The 18,002-nt window shown below is 36.6% G+C and overlaps 1 protein-coding gene across 8 annotated transcripts in view; it reads left to right on the forward strand.

The window, feature by feature from the left end:
• EYA4 (EYA transcriptional coactivator and phosphatase 4) overlaps window positions 1-18,002 on the forward strand; it is a gene marked incomplete at both ends in the record, with an annotated part of 249,408 nt that overhangs the window by 196,831 nt on the left and 34,575 nt on the right. For 5 of the 8 annotated variants that reach the window (XM_080700213.1, XM_080700212.1, XM_080700216.1 and 2 more), the window contains 3 exons: window positions 2,019-2,184; window positions 12,768-12,904; window positions 13,680-13,763. In XM_080700213.1, coding sequence (XP_080556339.1) covers window positions 2,019-2,184; window positions 12,768-12,904; window positions 13,680-13,763 — 387 coding nt within the window. Of the gene's footprint in view, window positions 1-2,018; window positions 2,203-12,767; window positions 12,905-13,679; window positions 13,764-18,002 lie in introns of all 8 variants that reach the window. The other 3 variants (XM_080700211.1, XM_080700214.1, XM_080700217.1) reach the window with 1 other exon arrangement.

The following is an 18,002-nucleotide window of genomic DNA, read 5'->3' on the forward strand; positions in this document are numbered from 1 at the left end:
AGAAGCAAACAATAAATTAATGAGCCTACAAGTTAACTTCTGCAGAATTAGAAAACGTGCAGGGAGAGAACAGGATCCTGCTAAAGAAATTAATGGAAGTTTATTATTATCATGTGTGAATAGATGAAGTTAGGTTCTATGGGAACCACATTTAGATCACGACTCATAAGAGTTAGGTGAAGAGAGTGGCCAGAGTGTTTCAGATAAAGAAAACATCAAGTCCATTTCCAGACTCCAGAGGTGGGAGGACTCAAGGAAGACCAAGGGGAAGGGGAGAGATGTGCTTTTGAAGAGCCAAGCAGGACCCAGCTCACATAGAGCCCTGAAAGTTACAATGAGGCACTTAGCTTCTGTTCCAAGCCCAGTGGAAAGTTATTAAAGGACTCTGAGTAGGAGAAGAGCATCATATAATTTATGTTCCTCCAAAGACCCTAAGGTCTTTGGAAGAAAAGCCTAAAGTGAAAAGGAAGAAAATTAGAAAATTAGAAAAGCAGGACATTGGATGTAACAGGAAGTAAAGGTGGCTTAGACTAGGGTGCAAGTGTGGACAGGAAGAGAAGGGGAGAGCGTGGAGATTCGTGGGAGTGAAAAAGACATCTTGTTCCCCAGAGGCCGATAGGACGCCTTCCAATGCGTGCTTGCTTTTCCAGCATGGGCGTAGAAGGCTAGAGAGAGCTTTGGCATGCAGGATGGAGGTAGATGCTCTAAGTTCTGGTTCCGGCTCTGAATTCTACTAGCTATGTGACCTGGCTGCAGATCTTTTAAGCATTTTGTGCTTCCATCTTTTTGTATGAAAATGGGAATAATAATAGTAATACATGTAGAGAGTATGAAGATTCCATGAGTGGATCTATTTCAGCCCCTAGAGTCCTAGACACAAAGTTGGCCCTATGTAAGTGTTTATGGTCAGTGTTTTAATCTGAGAAAGATGTGTTGCTGGGAACTTTCAAATATTGATGAGTTTCTCTTCCTTGGCTCACAGGTAGTCATGGAGAATATTAGATCCTGAAGTTAGGAGATTAATGGAATCTTAGTTTTCTGCCATATTACTTAATCCTTTGTGATAATACACATACTTATACAGAGAATTTCCTTTTTTAGAAACCACATCAAACATGCATCTTTGTTTCCTTCAGAACTTGTCACAACAGGGGATCTTAATCCTGACCAAAGATTTGTCATCACTGATAACATTTGGATTGAAACATGGTAGACATATTAAACCCCATTTATCACAACATCCTTACTCATCATCTTAATATGCAAAAGGATCTGAGGGATCATTCTCACCATTTTAATGTTCCTAAAATATTTTTAATAAAATGCAGGTTAAGGGAGATGATCCAATGCTTTCATTTATGTCTGAAACAAAAAAAGATAAACTAAATATTCGAAACCTTGACTGAAGACTCTCAGATCAAGACCTCAAGTAGCAAGCACATAATTTTACCTAGCTTCAGAGACAAGTTAAGAAAGATCCCACATTCATTGGTGTTTATTTACTCTGTACCTCCTTCCAGGAAGACAAAATCATCAAGCATAGTATACAAGGGAAACAGAAATCAAGCACATGTTGAAAGGTCTCTGTGGAATCAAAGGGAGAGGTGACCAAGCCCCTCCTTGCTGATGGTGTTAGGACTGATTTCATAAATAATAGCTGATCCCATCTCCTTCTTCCCTTGTCCAGTGCACAGATCCTAATATGTGAATCTTTGTATGCAAAATAAAGCATATGCAAACTTTAGGCAGATTAAAATTTGATACTGGACCTAGTTTGCAGAACCATTAGGGGAGTTCATTATTATTTGCCTGGGTAAAATGCCAGCAAAATAATTCTTTACTCGTTAAGATTACCCCAAAGCTGTAGACTCAGAAACAAAAGGAACTGAGTACTCATCTTTTAATTGCCATAGTGATAAGGTATGTTTGCTTTTGGTTTTTGTTTTGTTTTGTTTGGCTCATACTAGAAAGAAAGTAATTTCTCTTTCAAACAGGCACATCTCAATTATTTGTTTCAGGAGTATCCATCTTACACAGCCTTTGGCCAAAACCAGTATGCACAGTATTACTCAGCCTCCACGTATGGAGCGTACATGACATCAAATAACACGGCCGACGGCACGTCATCCTCGACCTCAACCTACCAGTTGCAGGAATCTCTCCCAGGACTGACTAGCCAACCAGGTACAGATTTCCACCCAGGTGAAAAACTTTTAAATGTTTTGTGGTATAGAGTTATGTGGAGAACATAGATATTTAAAAAACATGTCTGCAAACTCCCAGATAACTGTACTGATGTATAATGTACGTTAGCCTCATTCCATAAGGTAAAACTTTTTTGTCAATTCAGAACACCTTTGTTTGAGATGTGAAGCAGACAGATTTTAATCTCGAAATGACTATGTGTGTGAAAATGAACATGGGTGAATGGGATTCTTTTCTAGACTCATTTTTATTTTGGAAAAATCTTGAAAGCCAAGTTGTACTATTATCTCCTTTGAGTATAAATGGAAATATTTTCTTTATGTCAGAGGGACTGCATAGCTCCTTCAAACCTTGAATCATCAGTATCTCTAGCTAGTCAACATTCATACATTTCTAGCATTTGTTGGATCAGTGTAGGTAGTTTAACGTATTTGTTTGATAGGTGCATATTTAAAATCCATTATAGTCCTCATTATCTGAAGCTTTCTGTATTGTTACTGAAATTGTGTTTGCTAGATATACTTGAAACAATTTTATTTAAAGTTAAAAGCAATTTATTAGAGATTCAACATAATCTCAATCAAAATCACAATCAGATGTTTTAAAGAAATTATAAGGGTGACTCAAATTTATAAGGAAAGATTAAAGTGGAATAGTCAAAACAATTTTGAAAAAAAAGAACAAAGCTTGAAAACTCACCTTGTCCAGTTTGAAGACTTACCAAGCACAATAATCAAGAAAATATGATATTATCAAAGAATAGCTACACAGAGAAATAAAATGAAATGAAAAGCCCAAAAAATAGATTCATACATGTATCAGAAAAATAATTTTGACAAAAATGCAAAGACAATTGAGTGTAGAATAGTTTTTTCAATGTAAAGGTGTCAGAAAAATTGAGTGTATGAAAAATATAAAAGAATCATAGCTCATAACTCATATACAAAAATTAAACTCAAAATGGATTATAAGCCTTCATGTAAAAATTAAGACTAAAAATCTTCTAGAAGCATGGATGAATGTGATCCTGGTAAACATAAAGATTACTTTGTAAATATTGCACTAAACCCACAACCCTTAAAAGATAGATTAGATTTCATAAAATTAAAAATGTTCTTTGAAAGACATTGCTATAATAATAAAAGATAAGCCACAACATAGGAGAAAATATTTCTAAGACACATATCTGGCAAAGGAAAATCCAGAATATATAAAGAACTCTCAAAAATAAAAAAAAATAAGTTACAAAGTTTTGTGAATATTATTAATGTATTCAGGTATATTTTTCTGCCCTCAGTTAGAGATCCCAATTTACCTCTGCTTCTCTTTTATCCAGCCTTGGAAGGAAAATAATATAGGAAAACATGGTTACAACACATAAATTATTTCTAATTCAACAGTAGGGACAAGATGACTCAATTCCATTAAACAATTATGTATTGAGTTCCTATCAGGCCTCAACATTGTGCTAAAAACTGATATTTCAGCAATGAATGAGTTCTCCAAATACCTTTAGCTTCCCTTTAACAAACAAGAAAAGATCAGGCAAATAATTTTAATAGTGGAGAGTGTTGAGAAAGAGACAGTGTCAGCTAATACAAAAAAAATTAACAAGGAAACTAATTTTGACATTAAAAAGTCAAAATGAAACTGATATTTTAAGCAATAGGAAGGATATGCTTATGTCATCAACTGATGAAATAACATTTTTGATTCTCTGTTCAGAATAGTCTTCATTTACCCCTTGTTTTCCTTTTTGCAATTTCAGTTAACCCTGGTCAACTGCAGTCCAAAGTATTAGGTGGAAAATTTCAAAAATAACTAATTTAATAGTTTTTATTGATTTTTACAGTACATTATTACATTGTCCTATCTTATTAGTTATTGTTGTTATAACAACTGTTTATTATTGTTATATAACTTACTGTGCCTACTTTATAAATTAAACTTTATCATAGGCATATAGGCATAGGAAAAATCATAATATCTGTGAGACTTATTAGTATTAGTATCTGTAGTCTCAAGCATCAGTAGAATATCTTGAAATGTATCCCCTACGATTGAAAGGAGACTAATATCTCTAACTTTGGACCAGAGGAAAAATAGTCTAGAATGTGTACTTTATTTTTGGTGCCTTAAATTTCATTTTCTTCCTCTTTACTTTTTTTTTAGTTTCTCCTTCCTGTGAGCACTCAGCCTCTTTGTAAATTTAGACCCCCTTCCTATTTTCTATCTTAAATAGAATAGATGAAAAATTCCCTTGTCCTTCTAAGGCTTCCTGATTGGGTTTTCCATCAGTCTCATTCACCTTGAGAATGTTCGTCTCATACAAAATTAAGGACAGGGTCAGGTCAATGAAGGACCCAGGGTACAGAATTTAGAGAGGCACTCCTTGTCAGGACCTTCATTTTTATGCCTGATCTCTCACTTGTTTTCCCAACTTAAATAGACCCAGACGCTCTCTGAATCAATACTTGTATTTCATCCAGGACTTTGCCCTAGTTAAAAGTATGAGTGATTTCAGAATCCTTGTTTAACAAGTAGTGGAGATGCTGCGGGCAATGAGGAATTTGCCTTTACCATACCAGGAAGGGTCTTCTTCATGATAAATGGGGAAATCAAGGTAGGCTGACCAGAAACAAAGCCTCAACAGTGTTTGTCATCAAGGTAGCAGGGCCTAAATGACAGAACCAGGAGAATGGTTTTGAAAGTACTAGACAGCAGCTACCATTCATGAAAACCATTTGTGTGCTCAGACATGGAACGTGCTGCACAGAGCTTAGGGACCAGGGTGAATTTTACTGAAATTTCCATGTGATCACAACAGAGTTTCTTTGCAAGAAAGACACAGATGGTGACTTTCCATTAGCTCAAAGATATTCATTATCCAGAATAGCTATTTTGTTCATGTTAAAATACTAAATGCAGGCCGGGTGTGGTGGTGCATGCTTGTAATCCCTGCGCTTGGGAGGCGGAGACAGAAGGATCCTGCAGGTTTGAAGCCAGCCTTGCTGGCTTAAGAGACCCTGTTTCCAAATAAAAATATAAAAAAATAGGTCTAGGAGTGTATCCCAGAGGTAGAAGGGCTTCCAGGAACCCCAGTACCACTAAAAAAAAAAAAAAAAAAAAAAAAAAAAAAAAAAAACTAAATGCAAAACCAGGAATGGCTTCCATTTATATACCCATAATCTCTGTCCATAAGAGGCTGAGACAAGACAATCACACATTTGAAGCCAGACTCAGCAACCTAGTGAGGCTCTCAGAAACCTGAGGAGACCTTGCTTCAAAAAAAGAAGTAAAACAGAGCTGCTGGGGATGTAGCTCGGCGGCAGAATTCCCTGAGTTCAATCCCTAGAACCAAACAAAACAAAAACAACAAGCCAGGCATGCTTGTAATCCCAGAATTTGGGAGGCTCAGACCGGAAGACCCAGGTTACAGGATCCAGCCTCAGCTACTTAGGCTTTCCATAACTTAGTGAGACCCTGTTTCTGGATAAAGAATAAAAATAGGGCTGTGGGTGGAGCTCGAAGTTAGAATGCCCCTAGGTTCCATCCCCAGTACTGAACAACAACAACAATAATAACAAAAGCAACAACAGCAAATACTAAATGCAGGCAGGTAGATACTGGGGGGGGGGGTTGCATGTGCCACATTTACCTGTGCCATTCTCATGTGGACTATCAGAACACTGTCCTTCCTTCAGGCTCTGCTGGTTGTTAATGCCAACAAACATGGTTAGATCTAATTATTAGATTTCATCAGACTTTTGGTTGGGGTGTGTGTTTGTGGTGATGGGGATTGAACCCAGGGGCATTCTACCTTCAAGCAACACCCCCAGGCTGATTTTTTTTTTTGATTTTTTATACTTTACATTGAAACAGAGTCTCACTAAGTTGCAGAGGGCCTTACTAACTAGCTGAGGCTGGCTGCCAACCTGGATCCTCCTGTTTCAGCCTCCCAAGTACTGGGATTACAAGTTTGTGCCACGATGCCCAGGTGGTTGAATTTAAAGAAGAAAGTATTTCCATTTCTAACTCTATTGCTCTGTCAACCAAAATCTTAGCAACATACATGTCTGGATTTTTAAGGAATTCTGTGACCTTGGACCTTTACGTGAAGGTAGTTTTAAGTTTGATTTTGCCTTTTCAAGTCTGGCATGCATCCAAGAAGCAAACAAGTATCTAACTATGGGATTTCTCTTTATTAATGATGAAATCTGATGGATTTAGTTCAAGGGCAGGAAAAGAATTTCCCATTAACCGATTCTGCATTTTGGACTCATAGCAGAGACCTAACAATTAAGTCCACAAGTTTTCACAGAACATTCACTGCTGACTTCCATTTTTAAAACAGAAACATACCTTATGTTCAATAAGAGACAGCTGGTTCTTCTGATTTAGAGATAAACCTAATGAAACAAAGTTGGATCTAAATATCCAAAACTTACAAGGGGCAGTTAGTCATTATTGTACTGATTAAAGGATAATTATTCAATCATGTATAAAAGCCTAGGGCAGTTGGTAATGACTGATGCTATTTGGAAATTGCAAATAGCATTCAGTTATTTATTTTACCTTATTAGGTACTTTGACAATGGATTTAAAGAAACACTACCGTGCTGATTAACAACAGACTTGAGTTCATTATCATTATGAAAACTTTTCTTTGCTTTTAACATAAAGTTTATCTAAGGCCAACTGTACTTTTTATTTGCATTCAGAAAGTTTGAGAATAGATTAGCACGTGAAGATGAGATATTTTTACAGTTCCTCCTTTTAATTTAAATATCTTTAAAGTGTGTATTTAGTAATTTATAGCAGTGTTATTCTTATCCTGACTCCTTCCTAAACATTATAAATATATTAGCTAATTAGATTTAACAAATGTCCCAGCAAAGTAAAAGGGATAGTAAAATCTCTTTTCTCCCTGAAAAAAAAAAAAAAGCTAACTTTTTTGGGAGACCACAATAGTCTTTTCATAACCTCATGAAACAAAGTGCTAAATCATCTCATCAAAGCTCACAAGAAAATGTGGATGGAAAGGAAAGACCATCTTGAACTTCTCCAAATTATGTTCTCTCTGCCTGCAGCATTGCTGTGCCCTCCAGATGTTACCCAAGTGAAACTGGACAGAGGCACTGGACTGAACAGCCATCTCTTAAAAGCTAAACAAACAATAATATCGACAAATGTTTTTCCTGTTAAGCGAAGTTCCTAGCTTTAATCTTTCTCAGAAGAAAGGATAACACTTTCAAAAAGTTTAGAAGTCAGTATAATTTCACCTGAGTGGTTGTTACAGCAACCCAGATAAATCACAAACCCTCCACAGGAAGGGCTCTCTGTTACTTCTACTTTTTATAACAAAATTCTCAGATCTTTCTGAGAAAATTTATCAGATATAACACACACAGTAGTACAAAGCAGTAGTATAAAATAGTATAAAGTCTACCTGACTATTTTTTAGTTTAATGGTTTTAAATTGACAGAATTTTATATGTATCTGTCATATGTAACATGTTGCTTTGAAATATATATACATAGTTAAATGACTAAATCAAGTTAACACATGCATTACCCACAAACATCATTTTTTGTGGGTAGAACATGCTTAAAATTTATTCTCTTAGCAATTTTCAAAAATAAAATATGTTGTGTGAAGTGTGCATGTATGCCTCTACCATCTTGTATTCCATTAAAATGAATGACTATAGTACACCAATAAAAAATTAAAAAATAAATAAATTAGAAGAGGCTAATATATATAATGTTGTTAACATAGTCACCATGTTGTACAGCAGATCTCTTGAACTTATCCTTCCTAGCTAACTGAAATTTTGATTTCAGTTTCCACAGTCCTCCTCCCCAGCCCACAGCCCCTGGTAATTTACATTTTATTCTCTGTTTTCATAAGACCAAATTTTTCACAATCTATGTATCAATGCTATCGTGCTATATTTGCCCTTATGCACCTTGTTTATTTCACTTACCATAATGATCTCCAGTTCTATTCATATTGTTCCAAATGACAAGATTTTTTTCTTTTTAAAGTTTTAATTATATTCCATTGTGTACATGCAGCACATTTTCTTTATCCATCCATATCTTGATGGATGCTTACACTGAGTCCATATTTTGACTGCAGTGAACAGTGCTGCTAGAGCCCAAGAGTGCACATGTCTCTGTGACATATTTATTTATTTATTTGTTTATTTATTTATTTATTTATTTATTTATTTATTTATTTTACCTATACTCAGTTGTGGGATTGCCAGATAATTTTTAATGGTATTTTCAGTTTATAAGAAGTTTCCATATTGTTTTCTACAGTGGGTGTAATTTATATACCTGCCAACACGGTACAGGGGCTCCCTTTTCTACATCCTCTCCAGTACTTGTGATCTTATATCATTTTGATAGTAGACATTCTAACAGATGTGAAGTCCTATCTCCTATTTTTAATTTACATGTCTTTAATGATGGATAAGCATTTGTCTTCTACCTTGTGGCCATTTCTTTGTATGGAGAAATGTCTACTCAGATCTTTTGCCCATGTTTTAATCGGGTTATTTATTTTCTTATTACTGAATTGAGTCTCTTATGTGTTTTAGATACTAACCACTTAACAGATGATTGTTCTCCCATTCTGGTCAGTTGTTATGGGACTCTTGACCAGTAGAGACAGATGTAGGTTTGACCATTTTGGAACCTGAAGAATCTGCAGCTGTTTGGGGGGAAGAAGTATAGCCTGGTGGTTAGAGCAGGGGTTCTAGGATCACACCAACATTGTTAGATACAGCTAATAAATATTGGCAAGTTAAATAAGTACCACGTATCTCCAGTTTGTTCATTTTTTTTTTTTTTTGAGGGTCTGGAGATGGAACTCAGGGGCATTTGACCTCTGAGCTACACCCCCTGCCTTATTTTTTATTCTTTACTTTTGAAACAGGTCTCACTAAGTTGCAGACAGCCTCACTAAGTAGCTGAGGCTGTCTGCGAACCGCAATCTTCAGGTCTCAGCTTCCCTAATGCTGGGTTTACAAGCATGTGCCACCACGCCTGGCTTGTTCATTCTTAAAAGACACTAATGAAGGACCTAATTCACTGGTATGGAGTGAGGTTTAAATCATATCCCTATACACGTTCACACACACACATACATGCATACACACACACACACACACACACACACACACACACACACACACACAATTTACAGTAAAGGGCTTCTGAAAAATAAGTAAGAAAATCCCAACAACCCAGGTTTTTAAAGAGGCTAAAGCTGTAAGAGTTACTAGAAAGAACATAACAAATAGACAAAAAAATTTTTTTAATGTTCTCCATCATTACACATCAAGAAAATGCTAATTAAAGTAGCAGTGAGATACTACTCTGCATTAAAATGGCTAAAATAAAGGAGACTAACAATACCAAGTTTTGACAAAGATGTGGAGCAACTGGAGTTCTCATTCCTGGTAGAAGAATAAATTAATACTCCTACTTTGAAAAAAGGTCAATGTCTACTAAAGACATATATAAGTCTTCCCTCTGATCCAGCGGTCCCCATGGCTAGGTGTAGATAGATACCCAAGAGAAATAAGTGCTCATATTCCCAAAGCCATGTAAAGAATGAGTACAGCAGCTGTACAGCAGCTTTACTCATAATAGGCCGACATTGTGATAAGCCAAAATGTCCATCATCAGAAAAGATAAATTGCAATATATGTACTTAATGAAGGTCTGGCCACCGTAAGAAAAGAACTATTGTTCTAGGCTATAACACAGACATTCTTGCAGATAGAATGAGCAGTGAATTAGGCCAAACACATATTTCAATATTGTTTTAAAGAACAGTGCATTACACATTCTAAGGGTTTAAAAAATGTAGAGCTATTCTTCACAATTTGCTCAGAAGTCTATGCTTTACTCCTATTAAAACACTGTCCATATTTTATCCATGTTATTAGAGTGCTTTTGAATATAGTAACTTGGAAACTATCAAGAGAATGACATTCTTCTATGTAGAAAAAGCCAGATACTTCCTATGACCATGCCTTTTCCCTTTGCCATTGTGACAGTTGTTGAATCCCAGATTCAAATCGCTGTGTTGTTTCTGCTAAATTGCTTCTTTATGTATCCAATCTACACTCAGCCTTCCATAACTGATCAAAATGATTGGGATTTTGCAAGTTTTCATTCTTTCAGCACTAAGAGCATTACAAGAACATGGCTATTCTTTGATATGTAATATCTGAGAATCAATCTGTAATGGCATAAAGATAGATCTTTTAGACTGCCATCTGATTTCTTTTAAAGCTTGCTTAAGGTGTGAGGAGGATGTATTTGAATCACCATTTTATTTGGAGGAGAACATTCAATTTGCAAACTATAAAGAATAAGGTTTCCTAAGGTTTCCAATCAAAAGGTCTGTAAACTTAATTAAATATTGAAAAATTTTGCATGACTTTTATTTGAAAGTTGATATGTGGTTAGATGTCTAAAGCCTCATTTAATGCCCCTACAAGTAAGCTGAAAAATTATTTACTACAAGAAACTATATTCAGCCCTGTAAATACAACAGTATTATGTTGTCTATTCTCACCCAGATGATATGGAGATATGTGCTCAAAGAACTGTGCTAGCAATATTTTAAAAGCAAATAATACTTGGAGTGTGACATATTTTATCCTGTCTTGACAGTTACAATATTTCCCAACAAAAATGCTAAAATCCAAATAAATGATAAAGTATGACATGGTGGCTCACATTTGTAATGCCAGTAATTTGGGAGAAAGAGAGAAGGACTGCAGGGTTGAGTCCAGCCTCCATAATTTAGCAAGACCCTCGGCAAGTTAGTGAGATCCTGTTTCAAAATTAAAAAGGGTAGGAAGTATAACTCAGAGGAAGAATTTCCTTGGGTTTAATACCTAGAACAAAGGAAGGAAGGAAGGGAGGGAGGGAGGGAAGGAGAAAGGAAGGAAAGAAAAAAAGGAGGGAGGGAGGGAGGGAGGGAGGGAGGGAGGGAGACTAGTTATGTAAAAAGTACTATTACTCTGAGAAAATAAAAGAAGCTGGGCATGTATATACTTCAGTGTTGGAGAACTTACCTAGAATGTGCAAAGCCCTGAGTTGGGTACCCTAAACAAACAAACAAACAAACAAACAAGTCTAGTTTGTCATATATATTTACTTAAATTAATTTCTGCTTGGCTGCCCTGCAGATTATTCTACTTTAATGATAAACCATGGTAACCATAACATCTTTATGTTTAAAAATATCATTAATTGTAATATGGTTTGTCATCTGACTCTCCTAGAACATTTTTTTAATTTTATGCATGTGGTTTAAATCAAGTTACATATAAATCTGATTTCCCTTAGTAATCTCGAAAGGTAGCTGCTGTTACCCATGCTTTCACACACAATGAACACAGATTCAACAAGACGGGAAGAGAAGCTGGAGTCGTCTAGTCAGTGTGACTCCATCACTGTGCCCTATGGTTGGCTCAGTTTATCTTAACAACCCCTAACACAGGTTAAGCACTGTTCATACTCGCTACGTCCCAAGACACACTAGCTTAGGTGTGTCAGCATTTTAGGATATATAGAAGTCAACTAGATAAGAAGTCTGAAACCTAGGATGTGGCCTAGATGGAGATAGACTTGTGCATGGGTCATCTCATATAGGGCTGTGCACATAGGAAGAGTTTAGTTACCCATATTATGTGGCATGAGAAGGATAGTGATAAAAAAAAATGGAGCTTTTAGCTGGGTGTGGTAGTGAATGCCTGTAATCTCAGTACCTGAAAGGCTGAGACAGGAGAATTGCAGGTTTGAGGACAACCACAGCAACTTAGTGAGAGCCTGTTTCAAAATAAAAAGGGCTGAGGATGTGGCTTGTCAGTAGAATGCTCCTGGATTCAATCCCTAGTACATACCTAGTACTACACACACACACACACACACACACACACACACACACACACACGCACGCGCAGGTCCATGCACACAAACATAAAAGATAGAACTCTTCAGCACCATCATATATGAACTGTCAAGACAGGTGTCATATTTCCTAGACAGAGAAGAACTAGTGACAGATTCTGGAACAAGGAGAGCCCAGCTGTCAAGTAATGGTTCAGAAGAGGTGGCTGAAGAGGGTCAAATACAGCACAGATCGCCGGGCGTGGTGGCGCAGGTGCTTGGGAGGCGGAGACAGGCAGATCGCGCTGGTTTGAAGCCAGCCTCGCTGGCTTAAGAAACCCTGTTTCCAAATAAAAATATAAAATAGGTTTGGGAGTGTAGCCTGGAGGTACAAGGGTTTCCAGGAACCCCAGTACCACCAATAAATAAATAAATAAACAAACAAACAAACAAACAAATACAGCACAGATCTAGGAAGAGAACTGAGCCTGTCCACCCTGCTGGTCAGTCGGTGGTAATTGAGGACGCGCAGAAAGAGCAGTTTCATTGGTGTTTTGGTGAACCAAAGCTGGTTTTGGTAAACCATATACCAAGAAATGGAGACAGTTGTGCTTCTCTTGACAGAGTTTTGTTATTTGTAGGAGAGTTTGACACCGTACAGAGCCCCTCCACACCCATCAAAGACCTCGATGACAGAACATGCAGGAGTTCTGGGTCAAAGTCTCGAGGAAGAGGCCGAAAAAATAACCCCTCCCCACCCCCCGACAGTGACCTGGAGGTGAGCATATGGATTCTTGAAGAGCAGAATATGATGCTAATGGATCGTGCATTCTATACCTTAGTCTTCCATTGATTCCATTTCAAAATTAAAGTAAAAATGATATGTCATAAACCGAGTAAAACTTATTGGTCATAGGCATTTTACAGCTCTGAATTTTGAGGTTCCATCCATTATAATCTCAAAATTAAAAACAACAATAACTCAGAAGTGATATTACTTTACAATAACTCAGAAGTGATATTACAAGTTCTAGGTTCAAGAGAATTACCTCTTTTGAGTCAAATTGTCACAAACAGAAAATTTTAAAAACAAAGCCATTATTTGTGGATGATTTCCAGAGAGTACTGTATTTGATAGTATTAAAGTAATGGAAGATTGATGTATGAGTCAATGCATCTAAAAAGTTGAAAAGAAATTGGTGTAAAAAAAAATCTTCTCAAATTAGTAAAAATCCCAGGTATTTGATATATGTATTAAAATTGTTTTATATGTGAAAATTTTAATGTGTTATAACTGTGAAAATTTTAATGTAAACGTTGAATGGATTCATGCAAATGTGATCATCTCACTTTTGAGCATATTCTCATTTCCTCAGGTTTTACGGGAGTTACATTTTTAAAATTAAAAATAAATAAATAATGGAATAGGATAATTCTATATATACTGATTGCAGAAGATCCTTAACTCTGACAGGAGTTGCTTCCTAATTGTATAGAGATTGCTGTTCCCTTTAAACTTTATGCATTTTGATCATGGTTTGTTTTGTCTTCAGCGTGTGTTTGTCTGGGATTTGGATGAAACCATCATTGTTTTCCATTCACTGCTCACGGGGTCTTACGCACAGAAGTACGGCAAGGTGAGGAATCAAGACATTATTTCAAGAAATCTCATTAGAATTTATTTTGTTAAAAATCACTGGTTATAAGAGATCTCATTCAAATTTGTTTTGTTAAAAAATCAAGGGACATTTAAAGATATTGTAACGGGTTTCATGGAATTCTGTCACATCTTCTCTGAATTACCTATTTCTAGTGGCTGGTTGTTATTTAATGTGAAATAACAAATTTTTACAGAGCTAATTAGAAATTACCTTCTCATTCTTTATTTCAATTTGTATGCTTTTGTGTCATTATTTTAGAAAAAAATATAATTTGAAATAGACTTTAAAACATTTTAAAATCATATATTAGTCCCTAATAAGAGAACTTTAAGAAAGTGCTTGAACTAATTTGCTGTCCCACTGGCTGCTATAGAATGTCATTACAAAATAAGGAGCCATCTTTGTTTGTGTGTGTGGTCTGGGGATGGAACCCAGGGGTATTCTACCTTCGAGCTGCACCCCGAGCCCTATTTTAAATTCTTTAGTTTTGAAACAGGGTCTCACTGAGTTGCAGAGGGCCTCACTAAGCAGCGGAGGCTGTCCACTAACCACAGTTCTTCTGTCTCAGCTTCCCAAATGCTGGGATTACAAGCATGAGCCACCACGCCTGGCTCAAGGAGCCATCTTTGATCTGACAGATCATTTGGATTTATGAATGAAAGTGTTTTTCTATAATTTGAGTAAGCACCTGAACGGTGACTGGGGACAACACGCCCAGGTGTACACAGTCGCACCTGATGATCTCACCGTTTCTGTGACTTTCTCCCTTTCTATTGTTGTTTAGTCAGCTTCTTTTAACAGTATTGTTATATACCTGGGTGAATGCTTCCCCCAAGATTGATCCAAAAGCAACAGGTTTCTCAGCCGGTCATTACTGTTGAAGGCTTTGACAGTGTAGGGTTTATGATCTAACCAGAGTCAATTGAGAACATGTTGGCTTCACGTTGATTACAGTATTCAAACTTGTATCTGACTGTGGTTTCTTTACATATCACACCTAAAGAAGTGTCTTTCTATCTTTTTAGCTTTACATTAATTGATAGTATTTCATGTCAGCTCGACATGCAGTCTTTAGCAAGTATATTAAGCTTTGTCTTCTAGACAAGTAATAATGAATTGCATTCAAACACGTTTCTCTAAATTGCACTGTGGTTAAATTTGTACAATAATTTGTTTTATGCTATAGGGAATGGATGTTGCTAAAAAACACAAAAAGTAACCATTTCATTTATAGCCATTTACAAAAAGAACTGTTAGCTCCTTCATCACAACTGTCATCTAAAACCATCATCTCTAAACTGGGATGTATATATATATATATATTATATATATATATATATATATATGTATGTATACATACAAATATATATAATATATATACAAATATATATATAATATATGTATATATATATATGTATATAAATATATATATACATACAAATATACACAAGAGATAAATACTATCTACTGGAATAAGGATAGAAAATATTAGAACCCACTGGACTGTTTGACCCCAGAGAAAGACCATATTCTCTCTACAATGTATCACATGGCACAGGCAATGGACTCCATATATAAAGAACATTTCATAAAAGGAGTAAAATAGTGAGGTACTATTTAGGTAGTTGTGTGAGTTCTCCTGTAAGTTGTAACAATTTTAATTATCTTCTTTCAGACTCTGGGATATTTTTCCAAGGAGAGGTAAAACTGAAGGAATGATTGAAGGAACATATGTCTGACATTTTAGAAACACCCTAGGGGTAGTGAATAGCAAGAGCTTTTAAGTCATATGAACTGAGTTTGAGAATCCAGTTCTGATGCTTATAGTTTCCCCACTGTGGCAAACTCCTTAATCTCTGAGAACTCCATGTTCTTAACACAATTCTTTGCTACTGGTAAGAGGTCTGTTAGAATTACCCCACTGAACAATGTTTTTCTCAAGGCAACTTAAGAAAAATAAAGTAAAATTGTTTTAAGCTACCTATTTTTCTAAAGAAAGTTAAAATACCCTTATTGAATTTCATTAAAAAATCAATTTAGATTACCTTATTTATTGAATAATGATTTACATTTTTTTAAAGTCACATTATCATGCATATTTTCTTACTGTCAGTAAGGAAACCATCACCTTTTAGCCAGTGAGATGCTACTTTCTTGACCTATGGAAATATAGCTAGATCCGAGGTGTTAAACCAGGCTTATCTTGGGAGGCCGTGGACCACATGCAGCCACATTGCAAAGAGGACAGAGGGGACACTGAGTGGCTCTGGCTTCACCATGAACCATCAAGTCGAAATGGTGGACTAGAAACTACAGCTGCTAGATGGATTGAGATTGTATTCATCTAGCAAATATTTATTAGCAAGGTCATGCTTTTTGTACTCATGGAGACTGAAAGGAACAAAATTATTTCAGGCAGTGGTAACTGCGTGAAGACAATCCAACTAGGTCAAACAGAGTGACTAGTTTGTGTGGCTATGGAGGTGAGGCATGAATTACAAAGAGCCATGCAGACAAGGCAGAGAGGGAAAAGGAAGAAAAGGCGCCCAGTGGGGCACAGATGGGCTCTGAGGCAGTGTTCCCCGAAGATAAAACCCAGTGTAGCTGGAAGTACATTGTAAACAAAGGGAGACCGATACCAGGTTAAGAGCAGAGAGGTGGGCAGGGGCTGCTCAGAGAAAGTCTTGCCCCTGTGGTAAAATATTCAGGGGTTTCTTTAGGTGCAGTGGGAAGCTTTGGAAGGTTTTATTTGGAAAATGATTATTTATAATTGTCTGTGATGTGGAGAATGGCATTTAAAGGAATAAAAGAAAACACAAGTAGACCTTTTAGAAGCTACATTATGTAAGTAAGAAATGGTGGTGGCTAAGACTGGAGCAGTGCTTCTTTAACTATTAGTGTGCCATGGTGACCTGCAGGGCTTGTTAAACAAAGATGGCCAGCTCCTACCTCCATAGTTTCCCATTCAGTAGGGCTGGAGTGGGGCCCCAGATCCTTACATTTGGAACAAACTCCCAGATAACCAATGATCCTTGACCACATTTTTTATTTTATTTTTTTTTATTTTTTATTTATTTATTTTTTTTTGGTGGTACTGGGGTTCCTGGAAGCCCTCCTTCCTCCGGGCTACACTCCCAGACCTATTTTATATTTTTGAAACAGGGTCTCTTACGCCAGCACGGCTGGCTTCGAACCTGCGCGATCCTCCTGTCTCTGCCTCCCAAGCGCAGGGATTACAAGCGTGCGCCACCACGCCCGGCTTGACCACATTTTTTAAAACAACTAAAATAATGTTTTCTGAACTTTTTTTTTCTTGAGAAAACTAATTCTGAAATGTGGTAGTTATTAGTCTTGAGGAAAGTCCATGGCCAAATTCACTTGAGGGATGCTTACATTTTATGACCATTCAGTTCAGATCATCATGTTAAAGGTCCTGAGATGTTTTCAAGAATCTTCTGTAGCCAGAAGTAATCCATCAGTTCCCTGATGTCTTCAGTAATGCCTCTGGGGGTTGGCTGCCTTTAGATCAATCTGGCGCTAGTTGACAGTTTGGGACTTTTCACTGCTCATGTCAAGTGACCAGGGCATTATTTCTAGAAAAGTGAGGAACATTTTTATAATGTTAAAGGTTTTCTATGCTTGATATTGTTACACCTCCTCAGCCTTTTGCAGTTCTTAGCCTTTGTCTTATTCTTAATATGCATTTTTAAAGTGTAACATCTTGATATATAATAGTAATTTTTAAAAGAATTTTTAGCCAGAGAATTTCCTGAGCATATAATATGTCACTGAGCTCCTTAATACATAACACATAAGGGCAGGGTTGTTCTAGGTTAAAGGAAGAGGAGGGGAAGTAGATAGATCCCATTTCCCCCACAGAGCCACTCTTCTCCCTGGTCATTCACAGTCACTCTCAAAGGGTTTCCAGAGCCTAGCACAAAACTAGACATTAGAGAAATGTTCTGTACCTGGATATGCCCGAGGGCCACGTGACCTCTAAGCCTGTTTCCTGTGAATGTGGTTATAGTTCATGTCCTTCCTGGAGTTATTGGGTGGATTAAATGAAATCATGGAAATACATAAAAGCGGAACTTGGCTATGAAGACTGTTACCTACCTCCCAAGTCAAAAAAATTTAAATAAGAATGTGCACTCTTTTCCTCAAATGAGAAACAACTAAAGTCCATTGTTTTTAGACATGCAGAGCATCCATTTT

The sequence above is a fragment of the Muscardinus avellanarius genome (genome assembly GCF_963383645.1).
Source record: "Muscardinus avellanarius genome assembly, chromosome: 8".
In the NCBI taxonomy this organism is placed as follows: Eukaryota; Metazoa; Chordata; class Mammalia; order Rodentia; family Gliridae; genus Muscardinus; species Muscardinus avellanarius.